The sequence below is a fragment of the Melospiza melodia genome, chromosome 3 (genome assembly GCF_035770615.1).
Source record: "Melospiza melodia melodia isolate bMelMel2 chromosome 3, bMelMel2.pri, whole genome shotgun sequence".
Taxonomy (NCBI): domain Eukaryota; kingdom Metazoa; phylum Chordata; class Aves; order Passeriformes; family Passerellidae; genus Melospiza; species Melospiza melodia.
In genome coordinates this window covers 39713239-39734275 of record NC_086196.1, presented here as the reverse complement: position 1 = coordinate 39734275, position 21037 = coordinate 39713239, and the positions used below count along the sequence as shown (strand labels likewise).

Sequence of the window (21037 nt, the reverse complement as noted above, 5' to 3'; positions counted from 1 at the left end):
GAATGAATGGGTGGAGTGGTGGATGAATGGGTGGAGTGGTGGAGTGGTGGAGTGCTGGAGTGGTGGACGGACGGACGGACGGATGAATGGATGGACGGACAGACGGACGGACAGCCCCGCCCGCCCCCTCCTGGCCCGCAGGGGGCGCTCCCCGCGCGCCGCCGCCCGCCCGCCCGCCCGCCCACGGCGCCCGAGCCGGAAGCGGAAGCGGCGCGCGCCAGCCCCGGGAGCGAGAGCCGAGCGCGGCCGCCGCCTCCGCCGCCCCCCGCGCCATGGCGGCCCCGGCGCTGCCCCCGCTGCCGCCGCAGCTCAAGAGCATCCAGCACCATCTGCGGACCGCGCAGGAGCTGGACAAGCGCGAGCCCGTGGTGGCGTACTACTGTGAGTGAGGAGGCGGCCGCGGCGCCGTCCCGCCGGGCCCGGCCCGGCCCGGCCCGGCCGCCGCTGCACCGGGCGGAGCGCTCCTCCCCTGCCCGGGCGGGCGGGCGGCCCGCGGGATGCGCGGAGACGCGGGCCGGGGGGAAGCCCCACCTCTGGGCGGTGCGGGGTGGTCGCGGCAGCCGCGCCCGCCTCTCCCCCGCTCCGTGCTTGCGGAGCTCCAGCCCCTCGGCGGCCGGAGCGCGTCCCGGCAGCCCCGCCGCCGGCTTGTGCGACACCGTGTAAAGCGGTCCTGATGGCACAGTCCTATTAAGCACGGCAAAAAATACAATTCAAGAAGTTTTCAGAGTTTTTGTTCTCCTGAAAAGACCTCCCTTCGGTCCTGTGTAACTCTGAATAAGTATTTTGAGTTTGAGAATCTTTAGTGCTGATAGAAGTTTTCATTTTCTCTTCTGTGAGGCTTTGTTGCTTTCTCGGAGTTCTCAAAGGGAGATTTGCTCTTTTTCTGCTTCTTTCACTGAAATGAGCGCAGCAAAACCTTACTGTAAAATTTGGAAATTAATATGTAGATTTTTCAAGTTGATATGGCTTCTAAGCTAATGGTTGTCAGCATGGACTGTGAGCCTTCCTAAAAGACTTTGTATAGTGAATTAGGAAATACAAGCGTGCTGTTAGTCTTATATTCCTGTTACAGTTAAGCCACACTGGTAAAGGGCCTAAGACTAGCAGATCACCAGAAACGAATGTTTATGTTGTTGACAGCCCACCCTTAAAGGGAAGGAAGATGGGTCATCACAGTGTTGGTATTTTTATTGAGATAGGAGGTCATTCCAGGGATTTACTTGGCTTGTCTTCGAGAAAAATGAAATAAAAAATAGATGTAGAACTGATAGTTTTTCTTTGTAAGGTGATCTTAATTTAGAAGAAGAGTTAGTGAAATTCAGGTTTCAGATAACTCGTCTGAGTGACAGAAGAATCATTTTGCCTTTTATGTGTTACACAGGAATAGTGTGCTAACATGGAAAAGTGCAGCCCAGAAAGTGAGGCAGCCACCTACTAGAAAACTGGATGTTCTCACTAGTACTCACTCTTTATTTGCTGGAAAAACAGAGAACAAGTGACACTGTGTGGCAGGAGGCAGCAGCTAGGTCAGGTTGCTCTGGGGGATTTTTTGTTTGTTTTTCTTTATTTCTTTGGATTTTTCTGCTAGATGTAGCACACTGTCTGGCTGTACAAGAAAAAGACGTGCATTAGTGTAGGTGATAAAATACAAGTCTATTTTAAACCAGAAATACTTTAGTGTACAATCTCTTCTTTGTGTTTTGCATTCTGAAACTTACATCTTAGTGTAGAGGGAAAAAAAAGCCTGTGTTGGATAATTACTATTTTCTGTAAATCATTTGCCTTGTCTGTCCTAAATAGTCTGAAAATTTTATTTTTTTCATCTGAGTACTTCAACACATCTGGTTCATTACTGAATATAGCAAAGACTGTATTCTAGAGGTATCTGTTTCATTGCAGTATTACGTAAAGTAAAAAGCACTGAGACCTCTTTTTCAAGTTAGGTCTTGCTCAGATCCTTTGTTTTTTTAAATACACGAAGGAGAAGAATGTGTTTTCACCAGTGTTCCACTGATGACACTTCCTACCATGGTAGGTGAGTTTGTCTGGATTGCAGAAAAGGCAGTACTCGTGCCCCATAGTTGGGTTTTTTTTCTTCATTTAGTTCTGGCTTTGAAGCAAAAGTAAGATTTATGAAACATTAATTTTTAACATCAGGGGTTTGGCATAATTACATGGAATCCCAAAGTTTTAATTATTAATATTGCTACTGTCAAAAACATGTATTGTTTATACTCCTAGCATGCTATGAATAGTAAAAGCCTTGCTAAAAAGATAGATTTTTGGAAGTGTAGTGCAGGGGATACAGAAAGATTTCAGGATTCCTTTCAGATAATGTTTTGAAAGGCATGTGGATTTATGTAGGGTTAAGGTAATGCTTCTCATTAGATGCTTCACTGAAAAAAGTGAGCATCTCTGTGGAGCCTTTGAAATGGGTTTCAGAGGAGCTCTATACATTTTATGTAATGTATTGTGTGCAAGGAATAGAGTGAGGAAAACTCTGTGTGTGCTAGATGTATGTGGTGTTCTCTCCCCACCAGCCTCATCTGCAGGCACATGCCTGGCACCCTGTGTGTGGCAGGAGCTGCTGTGCCCTGTGCCTGGCACCCTGTGTGTGGCAGGAGCTGCTGTGCCCTGTGCCTGGCACTCTGTGTGTCCCAGGAGCTGCTGTGGGCTGTGCAGGGCACCCTGTGTGTCCCAGGAACTGCTGTGGGCTGTGCAGGGCACCCTGTGTGTCCCAGGAGCTGCTGTGCCCTGTGCCTGGCACCCTGTGTGTCCCAGGAGCTGCTGTGGGCTGTGCCTGGCACCCTGTGTGTCCCAGGAGCTGCTGTGGGCTGTGCAGGGCACCCTGTGTGTCCCAGGAACTGCTGTGGGCTGTGCAGGGCACCCTGTGTGTCCCAGGAGCTGCTGTGGGCTGTGCAGGGCACCCTGTGTGTCCCAGGAGCTGCTGTGGGCTGTGCCTGGCACCCTGTGTGTCCCAGGAGCTGCTGTGGGCTGTGCAGGGCACCCTGTGTGTCCCCTTTTGTGGCCTGTGCAGGGCACCCTGTGTGTCCCAGGAGCAGGGGCTGGTGAGGCCCAGCAGAGCGCGCCCTGTGCTGTTGAAAGCCGCGTTCCATCACAAAGCTGCTTACACAGCCACTCTGTGAGCGGGATCATTGGTTAGCTAGTGGGTGTAACCATCAGTCTGAACTGTGATGTGTCTGTAGCTTTGGAATGTTGCCATAAGTGGGTCATACCCAGAAAAAAGCTTCAGTCACAATATTATTAATCTTGCCATGGCACAGTAGTTTGTAGTATGGGCATATGTACACTAGGTTTTAATTTATATTAATTTTAGTTAAATTGCATTTTTATATGTCTAATAATAAGAGCTGTGTAATGTGTTATTAACAATAATAATGCAAATTAATTTGAGGATCGGATGCAAGTGGACTCTAGCAAGATGTGTTTGCAACATAAAATACTGCTTTCTATAGCTTAGCAGTAAAAGTTTCCGAGAAACTACTTTCTGCTCTTGTTAATGTTTTTGTCTCTCATCACAGGTGCTATAGGTGCACTCTTAAAGCTGGAAATTTATGTGACAATTACATAATTTATTTGACTTTTTTTTTCTCTTGTGTTGTAATGCATTTTGAGCAGTAAGCTAGCATAAATCAGAATGCCACCTAAAGAAATTGCTGTAGTCTTTCTCTAGCTTCTCATTCCCAACTCTGGACTGCTTTAGAAGCAAATGTTGGTGTAATTGTATGATGAAAGACAATAATAAGCTATTTTTCAGCCAGGCCAATTCACTGCTGCCTAAACAGCTGTGTTCCCACACAGACAAAGAAAAAGAACAAGACACACTGGCTGGGGCAAAGGAAGGACTCCTGCTTTTTTGGTATTGCTGACATATGTTGATTTATAGAAACTGTAATTTAATTAACATTAATCTGTTTTACACAATATAAATAGCTACAGCAGGGATTATTTGTCTTTTTCAACTGCCACATAATTTTCCACATGAAAAGTAAAATGTTGAACATGGATGTTCTTGTACACTCTAACACAACACTTCTTGTTGTGGTGCTTCCACGTTGCAAAAATTTAAAAACTGGTTTGTTGCTGGTAATCCTGTGTAATCCTTACAAAACCTTCATTCTTAATTTTCTTTTTTTAGGTATTCAGATTCAAAGCAGATTATGATCCGTAGCTTTATATGCTGTGTGTACCTTTTAGCCCTATCTATTATTAGTAGATGGATGTAATTGATTGAAGTAATTAAAATATTTTTTCTATCCAGTGTGCACCATAAATTCACATGGTTGTAACATTTCTTCTACCTAGAACACAGGCTGTAGAGAAATAAAGAAATCAGGTTTATTTTTTAGAAATTTTTAGTAGGACATGATCTCACAAAATAATTCTCCTTTTAAAGAGATTAGACACTTAATGGTTAACGTAAGTGTCCAGCACTCTGGTAATCTACCACCTTATTTTAAAATGATTTCCTCCACATATGATACTTTTTTCATTTTTGTGTTATTTGTTAATCATTGTCATTAACTATGTAGCTATTTCAGGTTCAGTAAAGGTCAGTTTATTTAGCAGGTATAGTGGAATACCTGAAAAGTATGCTACATTGGTTGCCTAGCAAAGGGCACATATGTAATTGGTAGTCAATAAAATAACTTTTTATGTTAAAAAAACTTACTTGAGTCTAACTGTTTGACTACTTTGAGATGTTATTTTGCAGACACAAGGAGGCAGGCTCTGATAAAAAAAAAATCTCTGGCCTGTAATAACTGAAAAAATCTTGTCTCCAACTGTGGCATAAGCAATTGGACTGATGAGTTGTTTTGTCAGGTTTTTTTACAAATTGCAAGGTTTTAGAGGTAACTGTATCTTCCAAAAACTTAAAGTTTGGAGTTAAAAGCAAGATTTTCATTAATGGCTGTTGTTTCAGCCTTCCAGTTGCATTGTTAATCTCTTTGCAGAAATATGTGGTAGTCTGTATTTACTGAACATTAATGTTCTAATTCTAAAGTCTTGAGAGAATGCCAGTGAGTTGCCAGAAAAGGACTGATGTTTCATGAACAGTGTTTGGATAATCAATGAATTCATGTGAGAAATTATGTCTCTAGTAACTTTCAAAAAGCAAAGTATGGTGATTTTTGCTTTACAATCTACTAAACATCAGAAAAAATAATGTAAGGTCAGTAGATATGATCTATATAAAAGAGGCATGAAAAAAATCTTCAGTTTTTAATTCTTGAGATGGAAAAGCATCAGAGAAATGCTTCCAGACTCTTGTATTAATAATTGTGATTTTGTGAGATCAAGCAAGAGAGAAAAGCAAGAGACAACTTTTATTCCACAACTAGTTGCCAACCTCTTGAACCAGAAGTCATTCAGCTTTTAACAGAAATGTCCATCTGTGAAATGTGACTGACTTGTCACTTTCAAGTGTAGTCAGACACCTGTGAAACAAGCTTCTCTCTGCATACAAATTATAAGAGATTTTTAGTATTACTATTACAAAAAAAGGACTGTGAAGTTCATGACCAGACTAAGAATTTGGGAAAATATAGTTAGTGTGCAATTTTGCAACTGAAATACCATTATTTTTGTACCAATTCTTATCCTTTACCTATCCAATTAGTCCTTCTTAATAGGGATTACTAATAATGGTCAAATATTTTAATTGAGCTTTTAAATTATTCAACTTTTTATTGTATCTTGGTGCATTCTGAATGATTAATTTAGAAAATGCATGTAATTAGGAAGTCTTAATAAAATTAAAAGTAAGTGGTATTTGCTGTATTTGGAGAGATTCAGCACATGCTTAGTAACCTCATTTCTACTGGGACATTGTGGAATTCAAATGCATAAAAAAATGTGCTTGTAGAATTCTGTATCTAATATGATCAAATCCCTGAGCTTTCCAGTTTAAATATTCAGATTTAGTCCATTTGTAAAAGTACATTTTCCATATTCTCATATTGCTGGTGGCAGAGATCTGTTTTGTGGGCTACTAATACAACAAATGTTTTAAAGTCTTTTATTAGAGCTGGCATACAGAAAAATAGATTTAATCTGTTCTTTACTCAGGGTAAGCTAGCATGTGTAAGTCAGATATTTAAGTAAATACCAGTTTCATAGTGTACTGTGAGTCTTGATTCTGCTAGGAGTAGAAGCTAAAACTTTTTCGCAATTTAAACTTTTCTCCTTGCTTTCTATTTTTTTTTTTTCTGTTTTCAGTCTGTTTGTTTGCTCTGATTATTTCAAAGATTTTTTTGTTTGTTTTTCTTTATAACTGGGGAAGACTGTGCTTTTAAAACTGCTTTGTCTGCGGAGACAGAAAAACTAAAAAAGTGGTGGGAATAACAAAGATAATTGTATAAACTCCACAATCCTTAAAGCAAACTGTGGGTAGTGGCAAAAATTAGGATGATATTAACTGTTGTGTAGTATTTTGGGCTTTGCTTTGATTATGTAGGTAATATGTTAAAACAATCTGTTCTAACAGAGAATGAGAACGTATAGAACAAGTGTGCTTCAGAGATTGAAACCTTTTCTGAGTTACATGTATTTGTGTTAAACTCCTAAACTTCACTTGTATAGTGTAAATACACTAAGCTGCATTTTTCCGTCATATAATTCAATTTTTTTTCTATATATCTTTTTTACTCTGCTTCTCTGGAAGCAGAATTAACAACTGTCTTTTCCTGCCTGAGATATGCTGCTGCCTTTGAAGGAAGGGTGCATCAACATCAGCATTCTGATTTGCAGAATCACAAGACTGTTGAGGTTGAAGGCCTTTGTACATCACCTTGTGCAATGCCTTTCTCAGAGCATAATCACTGGGGCAGGTTGGTCGGGACTCTCTGCAGGCAGTTTTTGAACATCCCCAGGGATGGTGACTCTACTGTTGGGAGCAACCTGTTCCAGTGTGTGATTACCCAGACAGTAGAAGATTTTTCTTATGTTTAAATGGGCTTTCTTGTATTTCATTTTGAGCCCATTGCCTCTCATCCTGTCTACTGGACACCACTGAGAAGGGGTCTGGCTTTGTCTTCACTCCCCACTGATCCCCTCCCCTTGTCAGATATTTAGACACAGTGCTAAGACCCTCTTTGCTTTTCAAGAGTTAAACAGTGTGAGCTCTGCCTCTCCTGGTGTGACACATCCCTAGCCTTTCGTCAGCCTTGTGGCCCTTCCCATGTCTGGTACTGGGAGCCCAGGGCTGCAGGTATGTTACACCAGTGCTGAGTAGAGTGGAAAGATCACTCGTCTCAGCCTGCTGGCAACGCTTCTCCTAATTCAGCTGTGGGTGCTGGTAGCCAATAAGGTCAGGAGTGCGCTTTGGAAGCTTATCTCCTGGTCATCTAGGGTGCTTTGGTTCACCTCACAGAGTAGTTTGAACACATGACATAGGCTTCTTCCAGTTTAAACTAAACAAAATGGTGTTTCACATTTGTGCTCTAATCACTAAAAGCTGTTTTATCCTCGTGACTTGACCGCAACTAATCCAGAGTAGCTGCCTTCTACTCTTTTTGCATTCTAGAGATCTCAATTGCTATAAATCCTATGTTTAATGTAGCTTTTCTGTTTTATTTGGAATTGCTTTATTTTCTTTATTTAACTGTAGAGACCAGCTTTTAAAAATATGCGTAGTTTAAATATTGTAGGAAAGCTAAGAACTTTATGAATTGTACATATAACTCTTACTCAAATTTTACAAGACCAAAATAAGTCCTTAAACCAGACAGAAGTGTGGTAATGTGAAATACAATTATTTCCTGAGATTCCTAGTAGGTATTTCTATGTTATTTGTTTTGTCATCTAACCTTAATAGTTATCAGTCACGTTTGTCTTTGGAAATTTTGTCTTGCCTATTTAGCTTGGCTATAATATTCTATTATTAAAATGAATTGTAAGGGGACTTACTTGAGTCCTTACTTTCAGGAGTTTTAAGAGGCATTTGAGATAATTTTGGCTTAATAAAATTTGTCTGGCATGTAACATACTATACTGTTACCCACTCATTTTCTTCAGTAAGATTTAGAATACTGTGAAAGAATCTGGGAGGCAAGAGGGTCATGATGCGATCTTCTTTTGAGTTTCTTAATTATATTTTTTTTAATCTTCATTTCTTCCACTTTTGCATTATATATATTTGTTTTACAGATTTCCCTAAGTTAATTTTACTTGAAAATAAGTATTTGAAAGTAATTTGGTTTCTCTGGAATGTTTTAGATTTTCAGTTGATGCTGCTCGTCTAATGTCTTGTCTTTTGCAAGTTTCCTTTGGCATCATGTAATGAAGAGACAGTGTAAGACCTTCCAAGTTTGTTTGTCAGTATGTTAAATCTATTTGTAAAGGTCCTTGAATTCAGGCAGCTTGGACTTAGCCATGTAAAAATATATTTATTATCTGCATGCAGAAATTACATGATTGAAATATGACACACTAATATTTAGGAGAACAAGAGCATTTTTATGTGAAAATGTTTCCAGTAGTTTTGGATTTGAGTAGAATCCGATTTAATGTCTTTGTGCCCTTTGCTTCCCACATTTGTATTCCAGCTGTTGGAATCCTGTACCAAGCATTTAACAAACGTTTTTCTGTCAGTGGTTTGACAAAGGGATGTAGAATATGAATGAGTGATAAATTATGGCCTGGTAAAGCTTTCATCCCTTAATCAGAATCAAAATATCACTAAAATTTATTGCAATGTTATTTGTTACTATTTTATGTCCGTTTCTTACTATCGAATGTCAAAATCACTTCAGTTGCTAATAATTTATTTTCTATGCTAGAAAATTAAATACACACAGGAAAAAAGAAGTATAATCTTTTGATCCTGTTAGGCCAGGATAAAGAAAGATGGGTTGTAGGACAGAATTCAGAAGATAGAGAATAAACCTATTGTGCTTGCTTGCTGGCTGGAACTTTTGTTCTCCAGTATTTTTTACTTGGCACAAATTTAGTTTAAAATGGGAGTGAGGGGAGTTTCAGTTGTTATCCAAACATAAATCTGGAGTAACTTACTGTGTATGAGGAATGAATGTCTGGCACGTACTAGAGACAAAATACTTGCTCTGAAATTGTGCTGTGTATTAGTAAAGGAAAAATAACATGGTATTACGTGACATAAATAAAGGCAGAGAAGTTTCTGTAAAGCTCACTGTATAATTCCTGCCAGCACACCCACACTTAGTATTTACTGAACAAAGATTAAGGGCAGCAAATCAAGATGTATATTTTGTAGTTGTCTTGGCAAAACATTTTTGTGAGAATGATTACTTGCCAAGTCTTTATGAATTTGAAGATAAATGTCCTGTCTGCAAACTCTGAGCAAACTCTCTTAGTTAATAATTGGCAAAACAGTTGTGTCTTTGTGTGTGAAATTACAAGTGACTTTAGCTCTGCTTCTGATGTTATTTAATATTTAAACATTAGTTCTCTCTAGCCTCCTTTACCTCCTTAGTACTTTAATTTCTGCACATACAGTACTACTTTGTTGGCCACATAAAAGTCTTTTTTGCTACTTAGTTTGAATAGAGAGGGGCAGAAAACAGTTGTATCTATTATAAAACTGAGTGCATAAAACAAAAAGGAGGAATAAGTTAATTCATCTGTTTGATCCCAGATATTCCAGATCTTAATCATAAATAGTGAAGAGAGATAAAACATACAGGTCACTTAATTCCAAGATTGTCTACATTCTTCACATACGTTTAGGCTTTGAAACTTTAAAATTTTTGCAGCTACATTGTATGGTTTTAGTTTTCATTTACATCAACATTTTTAGAAGCTTTGCTGTTCACAGAGGATTTTCTTTTATTAGAAGTTCCTAAACAAATGCCTCCTCTAAGTCAAGTTCTTTAGTTTTAAGAGTGTGTCACTGGTCATTAGGGACATGAACTTTAAACATTTTGTTCAATTTTTAGAGAAGTTCTGAAGAGAAAACCAAAATGATTTTGATGTAAAATGGCCTTTCAAGTGTCGTATTCTATAAGGTAAAACAATGCATTTGTAATACATAGCACTGTGAGGATTTCTTTTGTGGCATCTGTACTGTTCTGGAGATTACTTTCCACCTATTAGAAATTGAACCACTTCCACTGAAGCAAAAGTTTTGTGACTTAGCAAACATAGTAATAATACTGTCCATTGCTTTTGCAATATTACAGAAATCAGAACAGCTATATTTAATGGAATGTAAATAATTTGTTTTCTTTTGGATGTGGGGAAAGGGGCAACTGAACTCATGTCACTGTTGACTTTCTTAGTGGAGATCCTGGAGGTGGTAAACTTTTGACCTCTCACTCATGAGTTACTTGCTACTGAGATTACTTGTCAGTGTAAATGTGGAGGAGAGTTCTTTGACCATTAATTGCTAGTTTAAAATTTGTCTGATTATATTAACAAAGGAAAGGTATGTTTTGCTCTTGCTGCTGAAAATTTAGTATTGAGATGCATTTGTCTGTTTGCTGCAAGTTAGGCAGGAGAAGGACATTAATAGATTTACTTCACTAGGTGAAAACATATTTTTCAGTTGTAAAAACATGTGTTTTTACAATAAGTAATACTTGTGTGATCAAGCACACACAAAAGATACGCAAGAGAACACCTTAACTGGCAAAGGTAGTAGTGTCAAAACCAGCACAGTCTTACAGGTAGCCTTCTTGTAAAATACATGGGACATTTCAAAATTGGAGCAGAGAGGACAACAGAAGACACAGATGTGGAAAAACTTGCATTTGGAAATAAATTAATTTCTTTTCCTTATGAATATGATATAGTAATACTCAAAAATGGAAAAAGTATAACTAGTAGATGCTTTTTCCTGTTGTCAGCAGTAAGGCAAAGGATTGCTTACTGCTTTCAGATTCACTCCCATATTGCTTTTCATACCGATAATTTCAAAACTAAAATTTTAAAACATTGAAAGGTTATTATATTTATTTCAGTATTGTCTTTCAAGATAAATACAAATTTATTTCTTCCTCTTCCTATTTTGTTTTTTTTTTCCTAGAAATCTCTAGTTCGTTCAGTTTTTCAACTATTTCACCTTCTGTTTGTTCGGTAAGTTATGGTAGAGGTTTTCAATCCCAAAGTTTTACTTTTGACTAGAGCAGCACTGAGTAAAGCAGTAAGTGTACCTAAACACACTTATCAACATTCTGTGTGTCACTGATGAGATTCAAACTGGTAGAGTGTACTTTTCTTCTGTTTCTTCAGTTCATCAACTGAAACTGATGTTTGTGGAGATTTTGACTGGTTGTGTCTGTTTTGCATTTCCTGATGTGAAGGTTGTGTCATCTTTCATTGCAATCAGGTTTTATCAGTGTTTTATCAATAGCATCAAGCCAAGACTACCTCTTGGCTCTGCATGTTACTAGGTAGTGATGCTCTGCCAATAGTTGTTTTCACAGACATCCTGCTCTTTCTTGATCACCACTTGCTTGACAAAAAAGGAATAGCTTTTGCCTTTATCTCAACGATGGCCTCATCAGAGGCCTGTCTGTGGACAGGTTAGTCCTTCTTTCAAACGTATAAATCTATGTGAAGAAGTGAGTATGCAAAAATTCCAGACTTCAGAAAGATCACAGTAAACTCTCGTGTTAGGGTAACTTAAGTGTGCTTTGACCTTTTGCTAGTTCATGAGATCTTTCAGGAAATCTTAATTTCTATAGGCAGTGGTACAAATTGGGACTTGATGGCTGCATGTGGTAACTTTCTACTGTGGTCAGTTGTGTGGCACAGAAGTGTAATTGCTGTGACAGGTGAACACATTTAATCTTAGCTCATGTGACATCAATAGTCTGTCTCTAGGATGTCTCTGTTCCTGTCATCTTAGAGATGCTTCTGCAAGAGCACCTTCACTCTTTCTTGACAGTCTGTGCTTTGGATAATAGTACTTTGATTTTTAACAACCTGGAGCCTTGGGTACCTTGGTCCTAGAATCTTGTTAGGAGGAAGGTGTTAGTAGGCAAGATTACTTGGTGTCACCCACAGTGTAAATTTATGTATGGACAAGAAAAACGTTTTTCTTGTTTCTGTAACTATTGTTCTCTGGCATGTTATTTTTGTGTGTTCAAGAGTTGTTCTGCATTTGTTCATTGGAGTGCCTGAAGGAGTCTTAAAGTCTTTCTCAGCTGTTGAAATCCTAAGAGGGGAGAAGGCTGTTTTTTCAGGACTTTATACAGAGCATACAGATGTCTCAGTCAAGTAAATACAACCCTTGGGATATTAGTGAATATAGTGAAGGAAAAATTATCTGGCTTTTGCAATTTAAATGGGTGTATTTGGAATGAGAGTGGAAAAACCTACATACCGGTAACACAAGAGTAACAGTTACAGTGTAGATGATCTTTTAATTTTTAAACTGATCAAGGCTAAAGATGTTTTTAAGATCCATTTATATGGAAACAAAGTTCTTTTTATGTTCTATTTATGTTATATAAATGAATTATGGACGAGATCTGAAGATGCATACTTCAGCAAGTAGGGTAAATCTATATCCTGTAATGAACAAATATATTTTGAATTTGTCACTCTAATGCATATCAGTCTAAAATTAATTTATTTGCCTCTGAAAATATCTGATCTTGGCATTCATCAAAAAGAAATAACTGATCTAGATGCTTCATAGGTTTAGCAACCTTATGTTAATTCTTGAGTTTTATATTGTTAAATTATACCATGAAATGGGTTCAGGGGAGCTTACAATCAAGTATGTACTTAAAAATCAATTTAATTGAAGACTGCAGATTAGCTCCTTGTCATGTGATGGTGGTATTTTAATTGATGACTGCTTTTAATATTAATTTTAGTGCCTTAGATGCAATTCTGTCTCTCTCTGTGTTTGACTGTCTTTGAAATCTAATTTCAGCCTTACATGTGCTAGTTTTGTAATGTTTAACATTAACATGTCAGCATCCTGAAGATAAATAAGGTGGATTTAAGAGCACCCTTATCAGTAATTAGCTTAATAGTAATGTTGCCGCTTGATGAAACCCACATAGAAATTCTTCCATTTGTTATATTTAAGTATTGTAGTTGTTCTTAAGTTTTTAGTAATTTCTTTAGTTTTGTTCAAGACTTTCACTTGGTTGTTCTTTACTGAAAACTTGAATACGAAGATGCTAGATCGTTCTATACATTGTAATAGTAAAAACAGAGAGGCACTGGAGAGCACAAGTATTTTATTATTCAGGGATAGTGTCTTTAAATGGATAGGCAACCCAGCAGCTTCATCATTGAAAAATAAGTAAGCTTTGCAGTCCCAAATTAGGAATGTATGCTTAGTCTGGTTTGAACACTCAGTTGTATATAAAATAGGAAATACTACTTTAAAAATCCAAGAAAACTTAGTTAAATTATGGCACTCACCAGAAGAATCTAAGTTTTGTAAAAAGAGATTGAATTTTATCAGACAAATTGCTAATAGGTGGAAAAGGCAGACAAGCTTGTGAGTATAAAATGTTTTCTTCTGCGGCAAACATCAGGATAAGTGCAATGTGATAGCAATTGTGTTATATTCATGTTTACTGAGGTAATTTGAAGGGAAAAGATTCTCTGTAGTGTATGAAGAGGTGCTTGGGAGGAGCAAGATGCTAAAGCTGTGAGGCAAGTTAGGATTGCTTGCAAGAGGGACATGGGGTATTCCATAATAACTACCTCATGACAATATTTGGTGGAGTTACAGCTTTTGATTCTTAAACTCTGCATTTGTAAGTGTTTTGTAGGACTCCCTTGAGAGTCAGAAGTGAGAGAGGAATTTTTTTTTTTGTGGGAAATGTTCTGCATTTGATTACTGAATGTTTCTGGCTATTTTCCCTTCTCCGTGTGTGTTAATCATAGCAAATAATGCTTACTTGTGTTAGCTTACAGTTTTATGAAGCCTATAAAGTTCTGCCATGTGCAAATCTAAAACTCACAGGTTTTTGGTAGTAAAAAGATAATTATTAATCAGAAGATATTAATCATTCATGTTCAAGATCTTACTAAAACCTGACAACTCTACTTGGAGGGGAAGATTGATAAAGTCTGTCTTGCCTGATGTAAGGATCAGGTTTGTGTAAAGATCAGTGTTTGATGCTATGTATGCATATACATGGAGTTAGTAGGTGCTTAGTACCATTTGCTCAAGGCTTTTAAGGATAATTGGCTCCTGCTACATGAAGATCCGTTTATATCTGTACACTCTCTCAAATCACTTCAAAGTTCCTGTTTGGGTGAGTTGCAAGTGAGGTTGTGGTAGTTTGTAAAAGCACTTGATATTGCATAACAGTGGTACAAACATCAGTTTAAAATGAGTAGGAATATTCATTGGGGGAAAATAAAGTGTAAATCTCCCCAAACTATCTCCTAGTATCTCTGCAAGGCCTAACCTTACATTTTGCTGTCACTGCTCACTCCTTCTGGAGTCAGTATATGGTTAAATGATGAGTTTGACCTTCGTGTATGTTGGGGGGCATTGCATTGTTGGCTTAAGAGTTCTGCTTCAGATAATGACTTGCAGTGTTTTTTGTGTGTTTTTGTATCATTTCAAGGTCGTTTGTATGCAATGCAGACAGGGATGAAGATTGACAGTAAAACGCCAGAATGCCGTAAATTTTTATCCAAACTTATGGATCAGTTGGAAGCTGTAAGTAGAATTTATTGCTTTCCTCAAAAATTATCATAATATTAATTAATTTTTATTCAAATTTCTGGAAATACTGTCTCTGCAGCTATTCTGCATGCAAGCATACTGCATGAACTTCAGTTGTGTGTAATAAATTGCAGAAGGATTGGAAGGAGATAAAGCTCTATGTGCGTATGCATGCACTAATGTAATTGGAATTTTGCCATAAGATTTTGTGTAGACAGCATAAATTAAAATGATTTATTTATACATGTTCTCATGACAAATCTTAATTCATTAGGAAGTTAATGCAGGTGTTCTAGAAGACTTTTTAAAATTCATTTACCTTTGATTCCTTGAAGTCTGTACAGTTATTTTCACTGCTGTAGGAATTTATAGCCTAGTCCTGGGATGCTTTTGAAATCTCTAACCTGAACTGTTGTATCCAGGGAGTTTTTAAAAATACTGTTTAAAAGATAACGATACTTTTGATTGTATCCTATGTTAGAGATTGGAGATTTTATTTTTTAAAATCTTGTAAACACAAGTCTATTCTGTGTGGGTAAGGGATAGCTATGTCATGCTCTTCTAAGTGGACCTGATACTAATTGAAAGCCGTAAGTAGAAGAGAGTTTAGGAAAGGTAAAGTTGTGGTACAGATGGTCAGTTTAAGTTCCAGGAGTTGTTTATGTTCATACCCTGTAGTTTTCAGTGTTCTCAAAGGAAGAAGTTTGCTGATTCTAAGTGCTCATTTGGAAGCAAAAAGTGGTGTTGAAAAATGAAGCAGCAGTTCTTTTTTTGTTCAGTACTGGTGATTCCATCCAAAGTCCAGCAGTGCCTGAAGAGATTGTGTGGAACTAGATTGAAGGAACAGCCTTCACTTATGAAAGATCGCTTGCCCACAGAAGTATTCAAGGCCAGGTTGGATAAGTCCTGAGGAACCTCTTCTATTGAATGGCATCTCTGCTCACAGCAGGGGAGTTGGAACTAGATGACCCTTCAGGTCCTTTCCAATCCAAACCATTCTGTGATTTTTCAGAAAAAAATTGTAACATGAGCCATTTGTCTTTTTTTTCATAACTTGTACTTTTTGCTTTTTTATCACTGATCTTTTGCAATGGAAAATTCAGTGTACAGTGATTTCTTGGTGTGTTATTTAATCAGATTTTGGCATCTTTAATAGGACTGGGGTTTGTGTTCAAAGGGAGAAAGAGATAGCAGAAGTGAGATTAACACTCAAAAGGATTTTGCTGTTCATTTCCTAAGAAATGTTGGGATTTCCTGGGTCACTTGTGGTACTGCAGCAGTTTATCTGCTGCATTCAGTTACCCCTTCTGTTTCAAAATTGAAAAGAGTAAAAAAGCATCAAAAAATCTATAGTTTCAGCTTTTGGTTACTGGTAAGATTGTCTGGGTGACAACTTATGCAAAGGTATTGAATATTCTTCTGTGTATCCGGGTGGGTGAAGGATGGAGAGAGCACTCCTGGTCAAGTCTAATAGAGTAGTTTTGGGGCTAGGAAATTGGGGTTTGTGGGAAAGCTCCTGCTGTAATTTAGGAACTGCTGTTTTGAGTCTGCCCATAACCACCAGGGGGCGCAGAGGGGTGCGGTTTAATTTTTTTTTAAGATTAAGCCTAAATGCATTGAGTTTTAGGTTGAAATTTTGTATCGATGTTTAAAACACCAGTACTGCTATATTGAATCGTAGATTGTGTGAAGCATAATTTCAGAAGTAAACAGCTTGGTTAACTTTAGTACTTTTAGAAGTGTATGTAAGTGTCCGTTGTGTGTTTGAAGTAATTGAACATCAGATCAAGTATAGTAATCAGTTCTTTTCTGAGGGTGAGATATACAGATAGGTTAGGGAAATATATGTGTATACAAACAGGTTTTTCCTGAATTAGCTTCAGTGTCTTGAATGTTTCATTTAAACACACGAATTTTGGTACTTTTACATGAAAATTACACTTTGTAAAACAAATACTGTTTGAAAAGTACATAGAGTAGTTTGATTAAAGCATTTAAATTTAAAATTCTATTTGGAAAGCTTATATTTAACTACTGAAATGAAGTAACATTTCTGGCAACATTCTATGTCTTAGAAAGTTGGCAGCAATCTAAAAAATATGGAAATACTGCCTGCATGATTAAAATTTTCTTCGCACGCACAGTGAAAAATAACTTCCATTCAGAGATTGTTTTTAAATCTTTTGGCAAAATAAAGGCTGCAGGTTAGTATCATGCAGTGTTCCTGTTTTTGTTCTCTAAGGATAACCTGAGATTTCCTTATGTGCAAACAGTAAGCCTATTCAGAAGCTGTAAATCCACCTGTTGTAACTGTTAGAGGGTTGTTTGCTTTACTGATTTTTATTAGGAAACCTGAGGATTCTGGTACTCTAACATCTTTGAAAAGAGTTCTTTCAATTGAAATACGGTGCTTACACTGAAAATTCCAGTAAATCCATAGATCACCAGGCAGGTCAGGGTAGGGCTCAGACACTTTGAAAGATGTAATGAACTGCAGTGAAATAACCTCACAAGAGGAGAGATACGTGACGACTCTGATCTACAGCACCTTTGTAAAGCATGCATTACTTTACCAGTTGAACTGTGTTGAATCTTGACACAAGCTTCAGTGCTGGGTTTTTAAGATGCTGAGGGGAAAAATATCTGTTGCTGTTCCTTCACAGCATTGTAGCTGTGTTTATTTTTAACCTTGGTGGAGAAGATGTTGGGGTGTTGATGGTTTTTCTAAGCATTTTGTGACTGAAGATTCAGAGCTACTTATTCATAATATTTCTCTCTCCCCAAGAGTGTGCGTTCTCTTTCACATGCTGCTTTTAGCATTTGTTATGTTAGAAGCTGCAGATTTGTAAAACAAAGTGTAAGTTGTTTCTTTTTAAATTATACTTGACCTTGCGTAAATCAGCTGGTTCTTTTTGTGTTTGCAGAATTGCTACAGTCTAATAAAGTAATTAATGTATTTTTCCAACCTTTTTCAGATGAAAAAGCAATTTGGTGATAATGAAGCAATTACTCAGGAAATTGTTGGCTCTGCTCATGTGGAGAATTATGCCTTGAAAATGTTTTTGTATGCAGACAATGAAGACAGAGCTGGGCAATTTCATAAGTAGGTGAAAATCTTTTTTTTCTTATCTGAAGATACTGGTCAGGGAATGTGAATATCCAGACTCTTTAATTTTAGTGGAAGCAAGAATTGAGATTTAGTACATTCTTTTCTCTTCTGGAAAACTCACTTTGTTACTATTTATAGGTCTCTAGTATCACACATTAACTGGTATCCTCCTCCTTATGCTCCTTAAAGAGTTGCTTACCCACTGGCATGCCTTCTAAAACCACAGGCTAATATTGTGCTTTATTTTATCAAGCATGTTATAGTTTCTATTGACCAGTGATAGTAGAATAGTTGTGATGATCCATTATGTGTTTTGGTTTACAGCAATTACTACGGCATGTTCATGTATTTTTCTAAGCTAATACAGGATTTCTGGTGTCCTACAAATTCCAAGCAAGAAACTAAGTTCAGAACACGTAACCAGTTTTAAAAAATGCTGAATATTTTCTGCATAGTAGTTAGGAGACTAATCAGTATTGGTAGATTTAAATGCTGTGAAGCAGCTTCTGTAACATCAGATTAAAAGAGAAAAAAATACAATGTTTGGCTTGAAATAAGCCAGTATGGTCTAAGATTACAACGTGTAAAATGTGATTCTGAGAGAGTGACATTGCCAAGTTAGCAAAATGCTTTCTTTTTTGCAGAAACATGATAAAGTCCTTTTATACTGCAAGTCTCCTGATAGATGTTCTAACAGTATTTGGGGAGCTCTCTGAAGAGGTAAGTGTCAGGCGTATGAGTGTATTATCTGATTGCTTTCCCAAGCACAGACATTGCTTTTATATGTCGTGAATATGAATTTCAAAGAACAATGCAGCCAAATACTTGTTAGAAAGCCATAAAGAATCATGCAAAGTATTTCAAATAAATTGTAGATTTACATAGAAATACTAGACATCTGTTAGAAGATGCTTCATGACAAGGATCAATTAGAAACTCAAAGTCTGCTTTTTACATTGAGCAAGTGGGAATGCTTATGGGGGAAAAATGATGCAAGGCTCCTAGCTTTGTCCACCTTCACTTTTTTCCATGTCCTGTTTGAAATTCACAGGCTTTGCATCCTGTATGTAAATCCCCAATCTGGTAAGTGTGCCTAAAGTATAGTTGTACTTGCTCAGTTTAAAATGCAGTTGTTGTGGCTACTTTCATTTGTAAATATTGGAAAGAAGGTAAGGCATGGTCTTGATAGGGATGCACTTCTGGAATACTATAGGATGTAAGTGTAGATACTAAAGATAGGTCTTACCCCAGAGAAATGCTTGGTGAAGAGTTCTTGCGAGATTCTCCGTCTTCCATAGCCTGAGACTCTATCAAAATACTCATCTTATTGAGAGGCACACATAAGTTTGCTTTTGGATGTGTTCTCTTAAAACTGTCTGCCCTGTGCCCTGACATCCTTTACTAGATCCAGTAATAACATTTCCTAGAGCCAGAGAGTGAATGCATATTTGCACATTGAATTGGACTGAAAAAAAACCATCCTAGTATGTAGGAGTCCAGTGCACAGGACAGTGCACTGATCAGTTGACTCCTCAGAGTACCTGACGCAATCCTGCTTTGAAGATGGAAGAAATTGTTACAAATGTCAGTGTAGAATGCTAGCAGTGGTATATTTTCTGTTGTGTCTTGGGGTTTTTTGTTGTTGATGCTGAAAGGACAGAAATGCTTTGTAACTGGAAAGAAGCAGAATTCTCTCATTTTGTTTAATTGGTGAATACCGATGGTAAAAGAGAGTGTACAAGAAATATAGAAAATATTTGCTCCTCTGTATAGTATCATTACATTTCAACAGTTTATTTATCCATTCTCGTGTAAAGGGATGATGGGAGAAGTATGACTTGACTGTCTTAGACTTTTGCAGAAGTTTTTTTTTAGCCTGAGTTAAATTCAGCCTGACACCTGCTTATAGAGCATGACATCTGTATTCAGACCGCCGGCCTGTCTTTTCAATGGATAGTTGAAATTGCCTTCATATGTGGACTATCAACTATTAAAAGGCTTTTAAAGCAATAGCATAAGGCACAGAAAGCAGATATTCAACACCTAGAATCAGAAAATGGGTGTTGAGCATAATATGTATGTTTTTAAATGGAAAGTGATTGATTATGGGATAATATGAATGGATTCTGTCACAGATGAAGAGTGGTTGTTCTGTATCTCCATGTTACAACTAGGCAGAAGGATTTTCTGGAAGATTTGGTTTTACAAGACACAGCTTAGATCAGAGCAGTAGGAAGCTCTGCAATAGCAGCGTTCTTTTCATTTACCTCAGGAGTAGCGTTCATTCACTAGGGCAGCTTTCTGAAAGGGACAGCAGTGCGTGTTAAAAACAGACCAAACCAACAGCATTTCACTTCTCAGTTCTGGAACGATAAGCTTTGCAGTCGGGATGCAGGACAGACATCAAACACTTTGTTCCATTCTCCTCTCTCCATCCATCATCTTGGTGCCAGGGTTGGGGGTGCTTGGGCTGTCCTTCAATATGCTCTCCCAAGGGCACCACCAGATGGCCGAGGGCCTCAGCTGTGCCCCGAGGTGGGGGCACTGGGGCTCTTTTGTCCAGCGTGGGGCAGCCCTGGCCTGCCCTCACAGACACCCCGCCTGCCGTGCTGAGTTGCCAGCACCTGGGATGGACACCTGATACAGCTGCATCTTCACACTTTGTCAATAAATAATCACCATATTAGAAAAGGGGAGAGATGCACAGGCTCTTAAATATTGCATAATAATCTTTCCTAAAAGTAGCATACTCTGGGTATGTGTTTTCTGTATTTTGTGGCTTCTAGAGTGTTTGTTAAAAATGAAGGAATTTAATCTGTAACACTGACTGACCAGAAATGATTATTAAAACAAAGTTTAACAGAAAGCCATGTTTTCCAATTGCAATTTACCTTTTTGAGGTAGCGTGAATGCATTTTAATAAATATGTCATCAGAATAGGCTTTTTTCTGGAGAACATCTTGTTTTCAAAAATGAAGACCAGATCTTTCTCTTGGATTGTGTAAGCATCCTGGGTGATACAATGTATTAAATATGAGCAAGGGAGCTTGCTGGAGATACCTTTTGTATTGTGTCTCTCTACCCTGTTCTAGATGACAGTGCAATAGGCTTTGTGAAGTACAGTATTGCATTTCAGTTTGTTGATTTCTTAGAAACTTTGGATTTAATTTTCAAATAATTTTTAATTTTTTAAAATAAAAATTTAATTTTTAAATTTTTGGGGTTGGTGTGAACTGTGGTTTCCCAGCCTGCATTGTTCATTTGGGCAAATTATTCCACTC

The 21037-nt window shown here is 37.9% G+C and overlaps 1 protein-coding gene across 6 annotated transcripts in view; it reads left to right on the top strand.

The window, feature by feature from the left end:
- Positions 1–252: 252 nt before the first annotated feature.
- Positions 253–21037, top strand: part of VTA1 (vesicle trafficking 1) — a 38605-nt gene continuing 17820 nt past the window's right edge. For 2 of the 6 annotated variants that reach the window (XM_063151417.1, XM_063151416.1), the window contains exons 1-4: positions 253–381; positions 14547–14641; positions 17623–17750; positions 18401–18476. In XM_063151417.1, coding sequence (XP_063007487.1) covers positions 273–381; positions 14547–14641; positions 17623–17750; positions 18401–18476 — 408 coding nt within the window. In that variant the 5' untranslated portion in view covers positions 253–272. Of the gene's footprint in view, positions 382–11023; positions 11074–11365; positions 11505–14546; positions 14642–17622; positions 17751–18400; positions 18477–21037 lie in introns of those variants that run through there. The other 4 variants (XM_063151419.1, XM_063151420.1, XM_063151414.1 and 1 more) reach the window with 4 other exon arrangements.